Source organism: Ischnura elegans, chromosome 6 (genome assembly GCF_921293095.1).
Source record: "Ischnura elegans chromosome 6, ioIscEleg1.1, whole genome shotgun sequence".
Lineage (NCBI taxonomy): Eukaryota > Metazoa > Arthropoda > Insecta > Odonata > Coenagrionidae > Ischnura > Ischnura elegans.
Window position 1 is genome coordinate 75,320,975 of NC_060251.1, and position 12,896 is coordinate 75,333,870.

Sequence of the window (12,896 nt, forward strand, 5' to 3'; positions counted from 1 at the left end):
TCAAAATTTATGGCCTCATTTTATATAGGAAACAGGGTCAAATTTTTACATTTAACAGTAAGTCATCAGTTCCAATTCTAGGCTTAGCTCTTACGAATATAGGAATCAAAGAATGGAATCAACCCATTTTTGGTTTTAATGTTTAAGATTCAAACAATATGTTGGTGTATTGAAGTGCTATTATCTAGCTCAGGCTTGGATTTTCAGTGGTATCATACAGCGTCAGCCACTCTTAATAATGGTAAAAGAGTGACTTATTCATTTAACTCACTTACCTACTTCAATGAGGCATGCAGTTTTCATAAAATTTATTCATGGCATTGTAGTACTGGCAAGATAGGTACCAATCATAGATGTAAACTGTGCTCTTTTTAATCTGTATGACTAAAAGAGCTATTTTTGATCTTTATATTTAGATTAAATTCATGAACGTAGTTTTTAATCCTGTATCTGAAAATTGTTAATTTTATTTTGTGGTTTGAGCTGTACTCTCATTTTCTAGGTTATCTGTACAGTTTTTTGGAAAAATGATATATGCCTTATTCTAGATCAGGGGTCTCCAAAATACGGCCTGCGCACCCGTTTCAAGTAGTGTGCAATTTTCGCTCGTTTAACTCTGTGAGACACTGCTAGGAGCATTGCAGCGCGGTACTGCATGCCAAAGTTGCCTTCAACTGTTCATAAATAAGAAATATACCACCGGATTCTTCAGCAGACGTTGGTATCGAATACTTCAGTCATCAGCAAATTTGCTATCCGGCCCACGGGGCGATTCGGAACTTGGAATGTGGCCCTCGTGGCCTAGAAAATTGGAGACCCCTGATCTAGATGATGTGTGTAAAGTACAATGCTCCTTTGGTCTGTTGTCAAGCTCTTATGTCATGGATACTTCATACATATCTGGTGCCCTTCTCATGCACCCAAATGAGAGGAGTAGAGATTCTGGGAAAGGGTAGGCAATAGCCTTAGACCAAAGTACAGACATGTAGAATTGCTCTCATAATGATTCTTACCTACCATATATATGACTTTTATACTGATAACATAAAGCATAAAAACAGCATCCACTGTTCATTTTCCAGCATCTCTTGTCCTCTTTACGATTGATGCAGTGAGAACAAGATTTGAAAAAAAATTAATTGTTCTGATCATGTCACACACTAAAATGAGATACACATAGATTTTTATACTGTTTTGAAGAAGCGAAGTTGCCATCTAAAGGTGTTTGAAATAATACATTATTATCACTAAAGTGACACTGGCAGTATAAAAGGTTATAGTAGTATTTGTTTAGCTATCCACCAAAATATTTTTTGTTTCATGCCTATATAATGCTAATGACATAAATTGAAGACATGTTAGTTTCCATTTCAGGTGCCCACATTTTTGCCATAAAATCCATTAGAGTAATTTCTTCTGTTTTATCCATGTGCAACAAAACATTCAGCAGTCTGGATAAGGAAATTAGGACACACAAAAAAAACCTTTTGAGTTTTCTTTTTTCTACTGCATATTTCTATTGTTTTCTCCAGGGTTACCTTATGATTTCTTACTGTTCTTACAAAGGTGAACAGGAATATCTATTTCTTGAATATCTTTAATAAAGAGTATACATACACCATGATGGAGGTTTCTCATGACAGTTATTAGCCGCACTTTAATTTGTTTCTATCTAATGAGAATAAGTATCCAAGACTGATTTTTCATGGTCTATTTGCTTCATAAAAGCCATTTCAGCTAATAAATGAACTTTTAGATGTATCAATTCATCTGCTTTTGAAAAATGTTCCCAGTGCTTGTGATATCATTTGAAGCATTTGTTCCATCTTAAGATGAGGGTTGAGGTTCATGAAGTGATGTTGCTATAATCCTCTACCAGCTGGAACTACCTATTTTCAGGAGGTTCCACCTATTTCCTTTAAGATTCAATATTTTTGGCTGCTTTCAGAATTTGAATGAATCATATGGGAGTTGTGCACTGTCCCCTGTTACTTGAGGGAATTTTTCCAAAATTCATGAAAAACTCCATTACTGGTATTTATGCAATAGAAATTCATATTTGACCTTAGGAGATAGTGTTTGCACAGTGCAGTTGTTTCATACATATACAGACATATGGACAGACATCAAATGAAACATTTAGGGGGAATTGGTGAAAAAAACTGTAAATGCACTTTATATCAATATTTCCATAACTTGTAACAATAGCACTCAAATTTTTTAACGGTTGAATGTTTTCACTCAGAAGATCTTGTTGTTCTGACACTCTACATGTGAAATCCTAATGACTTGATTAAAAAGTCACTGCTAGTTAGGAATGTGGATGCTCAACATATCTGACCATGAATTAGAATTCTTGAGATGATCATGAGCCAAATTTTTATCTATGATCACAAGTAAGTCAGAAACTACAAAATTAAATTGTTGTGAACAGTTAAGTTAATAAATTTGTATTGGTTATGATCAACCCAAGAACCATAGTTTGCTTGCTGTTGTCCCAATTGCAAAACCACTTCTTAGTGAAAAAGCCTGAGAAGTAGCAAATCAACTCCTGTCGTGGGATTTGTCGCATGTGTGACCAATATAAGCACTTTTACTAAGCTTATGTACCAGCACTTAAACAGTATTTTAAGTAATCCAAGTTTATTGCTATGGTGTATTTCATTCTAATTTTTAGGTGTATTTCAAGTAGTTTTAATGCTTTAAGTCATTGTATTGCACCTTTCATTTGAGTTAATTCAAATAATGTATTTAACATACCTTGGTATTTAGTGACTAATGCTGTAGAGTAAGATTGCTGTTAATTTATTGGATATTACTATCTTTATGTTTTGGCAATTTTACTAGATGCATTGGTGAAATTGATTTTTATTTGAAATTCCACAAGTAAGGTTTCATTTACTTGCTCTCTTGGTTCTAGAACCTTCTCTCTTTGAATCCCATTTTTATTGCCTCCATGAAAGTTTAAAGACCTTTCTTTCACTTGCTATTAGCATGGCCAATGAAGAGACATGTGGATGTAGATAGGTATTTTGACATAATTATGTCTGTATTATAGCCTATATGATCAAGAGTTGGATAAAGATCTCCCAACCAGAGAAGGCTAGAAGGGAACATGATGATTTAAAATTAATCCTGTCAATTGAATCTTTCTCAGCCAAGGCATTTCCCTTTCTTGGTAGCAAATAGGTTACATGCACTTACAGTGTCAGTTAAGAGTGTTTATATCAAGAGGGCTGGTAGGCCTATCATGATGGCATCAATTTTTTTCTTTTCCTTTTCATCATATTCATATCACTTACATTAATTTTGAAAGGAAAGATATCTAACCGCTGTGTGAATCAAAGTGAGCTTGATCATAAGCTTATCATTTTGTGACCCCAATTTTTAGGTATGATGGTTGAGGAAGAAGTGATGAAAAGTAGGCCATAGAAGTGATAAAACATTGTCAGGCATGTTATGATCCTAAAGAGACTTGAGGTAATTGGTAAGTGAGGTAGGGTATAATTCTAAGAGGGAAGAACATTGTGTGGGAGGAACTGGAAGTGGAACCTGAAGTTGGAGCTGGAAGTATAATAGTAATATTAGTTTTGGTGGCAGACACGATTAACGTGCTTCCCTATGAGGATGTCCTCCTTCCTTTGTCTTTCCCTAAAGTAATGTTTTCCATCAAAAGAACCCTGAAAACAGGCTGTATGAATAGTAGGTGTTGTTGAGGAGGATAATAGAAAAGATGATATTGGTGAACTAATGAGGTTGTGCCTGTAAGCCAAGAGTTTGATACGAAGGGTAGAGCTTACGGGTCGGAGACATGCATGCACAGGGTGAAGGCGCTTGAGATGTGGATATGTAGGACAATGTAAAAGCTTATTAAAATAGAGGAAGTTCTAGTCAGAGAGTAAAGGATACTGTTTGATGAGATAAATAGTAGACAGCAGGTGTTGAATGGATTGTGTACTTAGGGATGTAGGAATGTTTAAAACTATGAGGGAGGAAAAAATTTTCAGTAAGAAAGTAAGCCACGTGAAGAGAAGAGGGCTCATGGCTAGAATGAACAATAAAAGGCCTTATGCTGGATTAGAAATGGAGATCAACTGAAGATTAGGCCAAGGTGATTAGTTGGTGTGCCTTGAAAACCTATCCTGAAATTGAAATTGAAATATATAAGTAGAGAGAAATTGAATAGAGAATATCACCACTTATCCACATGCACTTTCACATGCGTAGCATTAAGATAGTATCCTAAAAATCTGTTTAAAATAATTATCATAGAGTCAAGATGAAATCAAATTATAAACTGAAGCTGCTTAGGGGGGAATTTCATGCCATTAGCAATTTACAATAGGCAGTCCATATTATTGAATTGTGTGATGAAAGAATGGATAAACTTGCTATTGTGCATTGATACCAAATGCAAATATGGTTTAGCTAATTGCATGGAATACATTATTCATGCACAATTATTGCCCTTACAATGAATGAAAAATTGGTATTTTTATCATAAGTAAGCCTTTTGCAGTTCAGTGATTAAAATATTTAATCCTCTTTGCAATTACTTCTTGTGAAAAAAAATCAGGGCAGGGCATTTCTAACTAATGAGAGTAATTATACTAATGTTTAATCATACTATGCTGTATTAGGGATTCTAGCAAGAAAGTGAGGTCTTTTTTGTGGAATTTTTAAAAGGTCAGTTTCATTAGTTGATAAAAAAAAGGCATTCACTGCAGTAATATCCTCATCACTGGTGTTTACATATTTGACTCTTAGTTTCAATACATAATGGTTGACACTGTCAAAATAATTAAGTCTAGGCTCTTATTATGTGTTTTGAAGAGGGTGAGGCAGTGAAAAGATGAATTCGACATTTAAACCATTAGCTTGTTACTAAGAAACGTGGGTGGTAATGCCGTAGATTTCATCGGAGGGAGCGTGGAGGTTCCCCAATGAGGTGCGCTTCATGCCATGGGAGTGAATTTGTCGGCTCCTCATCATCATTGGCTACGAGATCGCACTTCCAGCAAAGCAATGGTGGATGGTCACGCCACTCAGATGGTTGGAGGGGAGACAGGAGTTCCTCAGCTGCCACGGGGGCGTCAACAATGTCAGTGGCATCAGCCGGGAGAGGTCGTGGGGAGGGTCGCTCCAGCCATCGCTCACCCTGGGACTCCCTGCCCTCTCTGCGGCATGAAGGAGGTGACGGCAGCCATTACAGGGCAGATTCCTTTGATCGAAGGTAATACAGAGCCCTCCCTATCAAGTCAATAGAGTCATTTTTACCTTATAAATGTTGTGTCGTAATGTGTTGTGATTGAAATTTTTTCTGAATGGTAAATTTTTGTAAATATCTAAACAAACAGAAAATTGGGGAAATTTGACTTGTCATAAATATGTTAGATTGTTATTTTCGTTGAGGTTAAGAAAGGAAGTAAGTAGATTTGTGTTAAAATTTTTGAGAAGCTTTAGAGGAAATTATCCGGTGTACCTAGAAGTGTATTGCATCATAGAAGTACATATAATAGGTATTTGTGCCTCACCATTAGAGAGAGTAGGTTTAATAAAGTTATATGAGGAATAAAAATCAGAAAGTGTAACACAAGGTTGCAATTTGTTGAACCACCCAAGATTGAAATAAAGGTTCAAAAGTTATGAGTTCAGCACTCCAGGCAGACTACTATAATGCCGATGAATGAATAACAGTGCTGATATGTGCTGTAGTTTTGAAATAAACTCAAAAAGGGTTAATCAGTCTAAAAATTTGCATAATGAACTCCAGGGTATCTTAGAATGCAAATGGAGGTCATACCATTGCTTCAACTGCATCCCTGGCATAAAGAACCAAGTTCTAGTAATTCTCAGCGAATAAGGGCGTTTTAAGAATTAATTCTACTAGCAAGCCAAGTCTAATTACATGAAAAACATTGCGTGGCATAGATCATCCAAACCTACTCAGCCCATAATTCTTTTGCAATTGTAATTTAAAATCCTTCATTCATTTTCTTCTAATTCTTACATTTCAATCCTTTTAACCTTGCTGTTGCACAAAGGGTTGCATTTCTACGCCTACAAGGGATAAAATCTCATTACAGTATGAATTCCATACTCTCATTTCCAGACGATCAGCTAAAATACCAAATAGTCTTAGGCTTATTTTTCTTCAAAATCTCAGTGGGAATTAAGTGTGTACCTTTAACATAGGTATTCAAATTCTGGATTGAAGGATGAACATTGTTGATGCGATTAATGAAGAAAAGTAGTACACTCAGATTGAAATTACGGCATTGAAATGTCAAACTAACATCACATGAGCTTAATTTCATATTTTTTTGAGTTTGAGGCTCACTGGAGTAACAGAGGGTTTATACATTTTTTGAAGTCAAGGACTTGGACTAGGAATGGATTCAACTCTGGAGTTTTGGCGCATGTTATCCCCCGCTACATCTCCTTTCCCATGGCTCTCCCTATACTAATTGGTATCGTAAGCCACCCCCTCCCATCTTCGATTCATCTTTATAGCTTTCAGCCTGCACTATCTCCATATCCCAACCAATCACTGTCTTGGTAAAGTATACCAAAGTATGCTATTGAAATTGTGTTTCTTATAGATATTTTTGTGTTGAAATAAACTATCTTCACTACTTCATCGTAAATTATGGCTGATACCTTACAAAATTTTTATTGAATTTTTGGAAATGTGTCAAAAGTTATGCATTCTATTAAAATTTTGCCTGAAATTACATATATTGTTGAAAAATAACAATTTTGTGGTATCAAATGATGGGAAATGCAGCAGTAGCCATGAATATTAGAGCCAATTATTTGCGATGAGAAACACTGAATTATATTTTGCACTCTGTTAAAGTATTCTCTTAAGTTGTTGTTATTATTAAGTTATCATAAGGTTTGATTTACTTGAGTATGCTAGGTATTAATTTAGAAAGTACTTAAAGGTTAAATATCGGTGTTATTCATTAATAATATGTTTTGGTGAAATTTTGAGATACTGAATGTAGAAGGTGATCAATTTTCTTGTCTTCCTTGTTTCTGATGCATAATGTTGTCTTATACACTTACATCTTGCTTTCAAGCTTTTAAGCAAAGCATATAAGCTTACATATATGCTTTATAAAGAAATATTTTTCTTTATTTCCCATGGTTGATGCTGGTATTATTCATAGAATAGAGTATATGTTTGCTTGCTCTTGTTGCTTTTTGTTTGGAAATATTGTATGTAGCCTGTATATGGAGAACATTATTAATTTTACAGCACTCACGTATTGCTTTTTAATTTTATTTTGTGTGTAATTTTACTTGTTGCTTTAATTTTTTCTAAATTATGCTCGCTTAATTATTTGGAGTAAATAATGACATTTGCGTGTTTTATGTTTACAAAAATAATGCAATTAAATAACTCTTATGTAATCAAATTGAGGAGTGGTAACTAATTGCCAGGGTATAACTGGATCAATTCTTATATATGCCTGTCCATAAGTCTGTTGAAGTACCTAGTTGTTGATTTATATTTGTTGCTATTTGATTATGCACTTTGATCCCCCTGAATATGGCAATCATTATATGTACCTTTATAAATCAGTAATACCAATATGAACAAGTTTCAATCAAGGATGTAGTGAGTGGGGTGTCAACCCTAGCAGCAGACATGTTATTATATGATGGATATTTTGATAATATTGCAAGGATTTCCTATTTGTAACATCCACGGTGAGTTGTAAAAGTAATGTTACATAGATTTCCAAGTTGTAATATCCATTTTATTCTTAAAATCAGTTCCCATGGTCAAATTAGTATCTAAAATTTGGTCCAAAACTAAAAAAAAAAATATTCCAAACAGTATCCATATAGGTAAGTTGGTTCAGTACGGAATTGAAGAGCACGAATGTTTTTTCTATATTTCTGGGGATTATCAAAAACCATAATAAGTATACCCACTATCTACTCATCAGATGCTGTGAAGATATCTAACAAATGTTGTAATATGGACCTCCATGTCCGCTGTTGCACATTGCTGCAACGTTATTTGGTGGGTCCTCTAGGTATTTGACAGATATCCATGCAACGTTAATGCTAATGGATGTCACGGATGTCATATGTTAATGCCGAAATTGTTGTCTACATATTGTTGAGATATTGATTGCTGCTTGGGAAGCTTGACTCCCCCACCCATCCGAATTATTTGGGTGCAGAAGACCTTTGCTTTACTTTAAATATTAATCCACTCTAGAGGACCAATAGTAAAGCATATTCCATGATATGTTGAATCTGCATAATTTCCTGATGAGGAATAAGTTAAAGTAGCATATGCTAAATGAAAATAATGATAGATTGGAAATATGTTTTGTTATCAAATAAGATGAAGAATTATATTACCCATTGATTACATATTGTGCGAAAGGAAACAAAATTGGCAAAATTTGTCATTTAAGTAGCCCAAAATATTAGCTCTCATTTGCCAAATCCATCATAAGGCAAACCCTTTGTAAAGCTAAGGTCAATTGTATGTGATTTTAAGTGCACGTTATCAAAATGAAAACTGAAATACATCTCTTCTCCAAATGAACCACCGTAGAAATTTTTCCTGCATCTATACCCTTGGCATCAATTCAGTCATTTATGAATTGATTTTAAGTAGTAATAAGTGTATACTTGATGGATATTTAAGCTCCGTATAAAATTTCATCAAGAAACATTCATTTCTAATGATCTTTCTTCTTCTATGAATATTTTTGAGATTAGAGTTATTTTCTTCTTCCTAGCTGAAATGAGTTGGTCATCTGACCTGAAAAGTTTAACCTGGATTTAATTAGATTAAATTCTTGGTGCTGCTATTTATCCTTTCAACTCTTCCATTTTTTTAATGTAGTTATGATGGAGAGCTTCTGTCTTTATGACGTCAGGGACAATTATTCATCCATCAGGGACCATATATATCAGGGAACTTTGAACAGTTATTAGTTAAATGACTCATATAAGACTTCTTTGATTTTTTTATAATTATTTTGTGCTTCTAATATGCTAATGGAGACTACGTTGCTGAGCCATTGCAGCTGGCATATTAGCCAATCTATATAATTCAATAAATTGCATTTTTCTCGAAGCCATATTATATTTTTGAGGGAGTTAAATGGACATAAATAATTTTTAAATATTAAAATACATAGATTTTAGGCTGGCATTGCATATGCGTTATTGATTGATGGCTTATATTATTTTGAAGACATTTTTTTCACTTAATTTTTTGGAGGTAATTTTTTCGTCAGGTATAATAACTATAATATTTTGATATTATCAATAGTATAATTCTAAGTATATGTAAAATTAAGTAAAATATTTAGTATAAAATTGTAGTGAAGATAAGGTAAGATATGAAGTATGTGTTTCATGGAATTGTTGACTGGCTTTCATATTGTATCCTCCCTAAGAGTCTTAATCCAGCCTCATATCTGTGATAATATAGGTTATATTTTTTCCTGCTTTTTTTCCTGAGTGAAAGCTATTGCAAAGTTATTTTGTAATTTAGATGGTGGATGGCTGAATTTTGACAATATTTTCATATCTTCATAATCATCAGCAATTTTAATGTTTATAATATGTACTCTTCATTTTTCATGTAGTAATGTGATTTCTAGGTGCCAATCACTGGAGATTTTTTATTAATAAAGCTTTTTGGTGAGTAGGCTTTCAGAACAGAGATATTTATGGTATCGCCCTCGTGAAATAGCTAGTGATGCAAGGTAATGAGAGAATAGACTTGTATACCTCATATTTGCTCACGAATATTCAGATTTATGCATTTCAATATTCTTTCCCTAAATTAGGCAACACATCACTCATGAAGTAGTCCCTTAACTTAGGTAACACATTGTAAAAAATCAACATCGTGGCATTGGCAGGGTAGGTAAGTCCTGCTGAGCTTATATGAGTTGGATTCAGTGTGAGCTGAAGTGAAAATAGTTCATGCGAGGTTTCCTGTTTTAGTTATTTTTTCTTAAAGGGTGGATATGTTTTGTGGCTATAGTATTCTAATTGCCTCCATTGAACTGAGGTTGAGAATCAAATCTATACTCAGTAACATGACGAGGGTATTGAACGATTTCAATCCTTGAATAAGCTGTGAGATTCCATAATGGTCGAATTCGGAAAAATAAACCATGTACATACCATAAAGTTAACCCTTCCCTTGCGAATTCAAGCTGTCTTTTATCAAATCAATTAACACATGATGCTTCCTCTTGCAAAGCTTTATCATTAAAAAAAAGAACTGACTGAAGTATAAACCGAGCTTCATAAAGTATTTTTAGCCTCATTTTAAAATATTTTTGTGTAATGATGCTATTTCGATCCAGTTAAATTTCTCTCAGTGCTCATTTTCCCACTCTAATGATTTTGAAAATTAGTTGAAATTTAAAAATGGTATTTTTGAGCATTGTCTCGAAATCCGAGTGAAGATGATTGCACTTAGGAATTAAAAGTTAAATTTTCTTGGACTGATTCTTATTAAGAACTGAAAGAATGAACTCACAGGATAAATAACGATGGATTCAAAAAGTAGCCCATCACTGAAGAGAGCCCCAAATATTTTTTAAGCCTATTTTTCTCTTGTGACAATGTGTCTTTTCCTTCTCTGGATCTGTGTAACATATGTGGATTGTCATCGTTAGTTGTTCTAAAAATAAATGACGTACCTAGGGTCTTTTTAAATCATTTAAAATCTCGATGTGTGCTGCAGTCATTTCAGCTGTCTCCTCGCTGTGGAGAACATTTCGCATTGCCCACCACCCTCCCAGCAGCGCAACTAAGCTCCCACCGTACTCCCGCTTATCATTCGCGCTAACCGCTCGTCCATTGTCAATCACTCGTCGAGTTTAAACTCCTTCCCGTCTGCGAGCGGCCAATTCTTTCGCCACATCCTCAAGAACGTCTCCCCGCTCGTTTCTACACTATACGTATTTGCACCAGTGGTGCACCTCACCATTCACCTATCCCCCAGCGACTCTTGTTACCTACCCTGCTTACCCTATTTACCTCCTTCCCCCGTCGTCGTGTCTCGGAAAGGCATCACTTTGCGAACTCCATTGGCTTTTACGGGTAGTTCTCTTCTTTTGTTTTTTTGTGTTTTTATTTTGTTTTTTTTTATTCGCGCACATAGAGGCCTTCTTCCTTCAACCCACCCTATACCCCTCGCGTTACCCCCCCCCCCTGCAAACCCCCGTTACCAACGACCCGCGAGCCAGTGCTCCTCTGCGAAATGATCGATAAAAACCGCCCCGCTTCTTTTCCTAGTGCACAATTCAATTCCTTCCCCCGCTTGCTCTCCCGCTCTTTCTCTATCCCCTCTTTCTCTCACTACCTCCGCACTTTACTCCTCTTCCTCGCCGTCGTTTTGTTCTCTTTTCATACTTGCTCTCATATCCCAGCTTCGCTCCAGTTTTATCTCGGCATCAAGTTTCTTCTTACGTGAAAAAAAACCAACCGGAACCTCGACTAGTTCATTCCAAGGTTTGAGGTGTGGTGGAGAGAAATCGTATCAGTAGTTTTCGAATGGGAATAAATGGACCAATTCCTTTTCTAGGACGTAATTCAATCCCTTTCCCTCTTTTGTTTTTATCTCAATAACTATGCCAATTTCTTTTTCCTCCTCCTCTCATTCACTTAAGAAGTTTATTCTGAGAAAGCAAGTATGAATCATTTTCTCGAAAATTTTAAACATGCTCTCTTGATCAGTGGCGCAGCGAGAGGGGTTTTGGGGGATAAATCCCCCCAGAACTCAAACGAATTGTAAATTTTTTACCATTTTACTTACTTGGATAAATATTACTTACAGGATAGTGTAAGGATTAATAAAATATCACTCAGAAAGCCGTAAAACTCACCATTTTGAACCATTTGTCATAATCATCTCCTGGGGGAGGGCACCCGCACCTCCCGTATTCCATACCCCCCACTATTAGTTGCTCCTAAAACCCCCCTAGCCTTAATTCCTAGCTGCACGCCTGCTCCCAATGACACCTCACCTCACCTGATGCCCACGAAAAATACGGTTTGCGTGCTATTTTCAAGAAATTGCTAGTAAACATTTGCAGATTTTTGCAGCTTCCCGTGGCAATACTTGCCTAGATCACATCAAGGGTTGAGTTGTGGCGTTGGCAAATCGTTTCTGAAGTTTTCGAATGGGAATGAGTGGATCAATTCCTTTTCCAGGACGTAATTCAATCCCTTCCCCTCTTTTGATTTCATCTCAATAGCTATGCCATTTTGTTTTTCCTCCTCCTCACAGTGAAGGAGGTTGTTCCGAGAAATCACGCATAAATCATTTTCACGAATTTTTAAACATGATCTTCCAATGACACCTCATCGACTAATGTCCACGAAAAAAATACGCTTTTCGTCCTATTTTCAGGAAATTGCATGCGAAAATTCGCATATTTTTGCTGCTCGTAATGGCGATTCTTCCCTAAACATACGAAAAATGTTGATAAGTACGAGAAAAGCTATGTTGTTCTGACAAAAAAATGATTATATTTTTTGCACCTTAAGTATCATGAAAAAATTAAATTCAGCATCTTCAGCTGACTAATTTTTTAATTGAATGCAAATTAATGCTGTCATTTAAGTCATATCATGATAGTTATATGATAATGGCTCCATGTGACGGAAAAAGCGATGAATAAAAAAATACATATGTTTTGAATTATCCGCAATGTCTATATCCTTTTTGTTAGTTTAATTTCAATGGGTTTCGTCTATGATGGCGAAACTTCTTTTTCACTAGATCCCCGGAGGGGTCATGTTGACCACAGTTGAGATTTCTAATGGGCATAGCTGCTTAATTTTTTTGCCTCTAAGAAATTTCCTTAGGTGACATTTCTTAAATTCATGCA

The 12,896-nt window shown here is 35.4% G+C and overlaps 1 protein-coding gene across 1 annotated transcript in view; it reads left to right on the top strand.

Moving 5' to 3' along the window:
* LOC124161017 overlaps window positions 1-12,896 on the top strand; it is a 362,450-nt gene that overhangs the window by 24,876 nt on the left and 324,678 nt on the right. Inside the window, exon 6 of the mRNA XM_046537157.1 lies at window positions 4,913-5,233. Within this exon, the coding sequence (XP_046393113.1) occupies window positions 4,913-5,233 (321 nt within the window). The remainder of the gene's footprint in view (window positions 1-4,912; window positions 5,234-12,896) is intronic.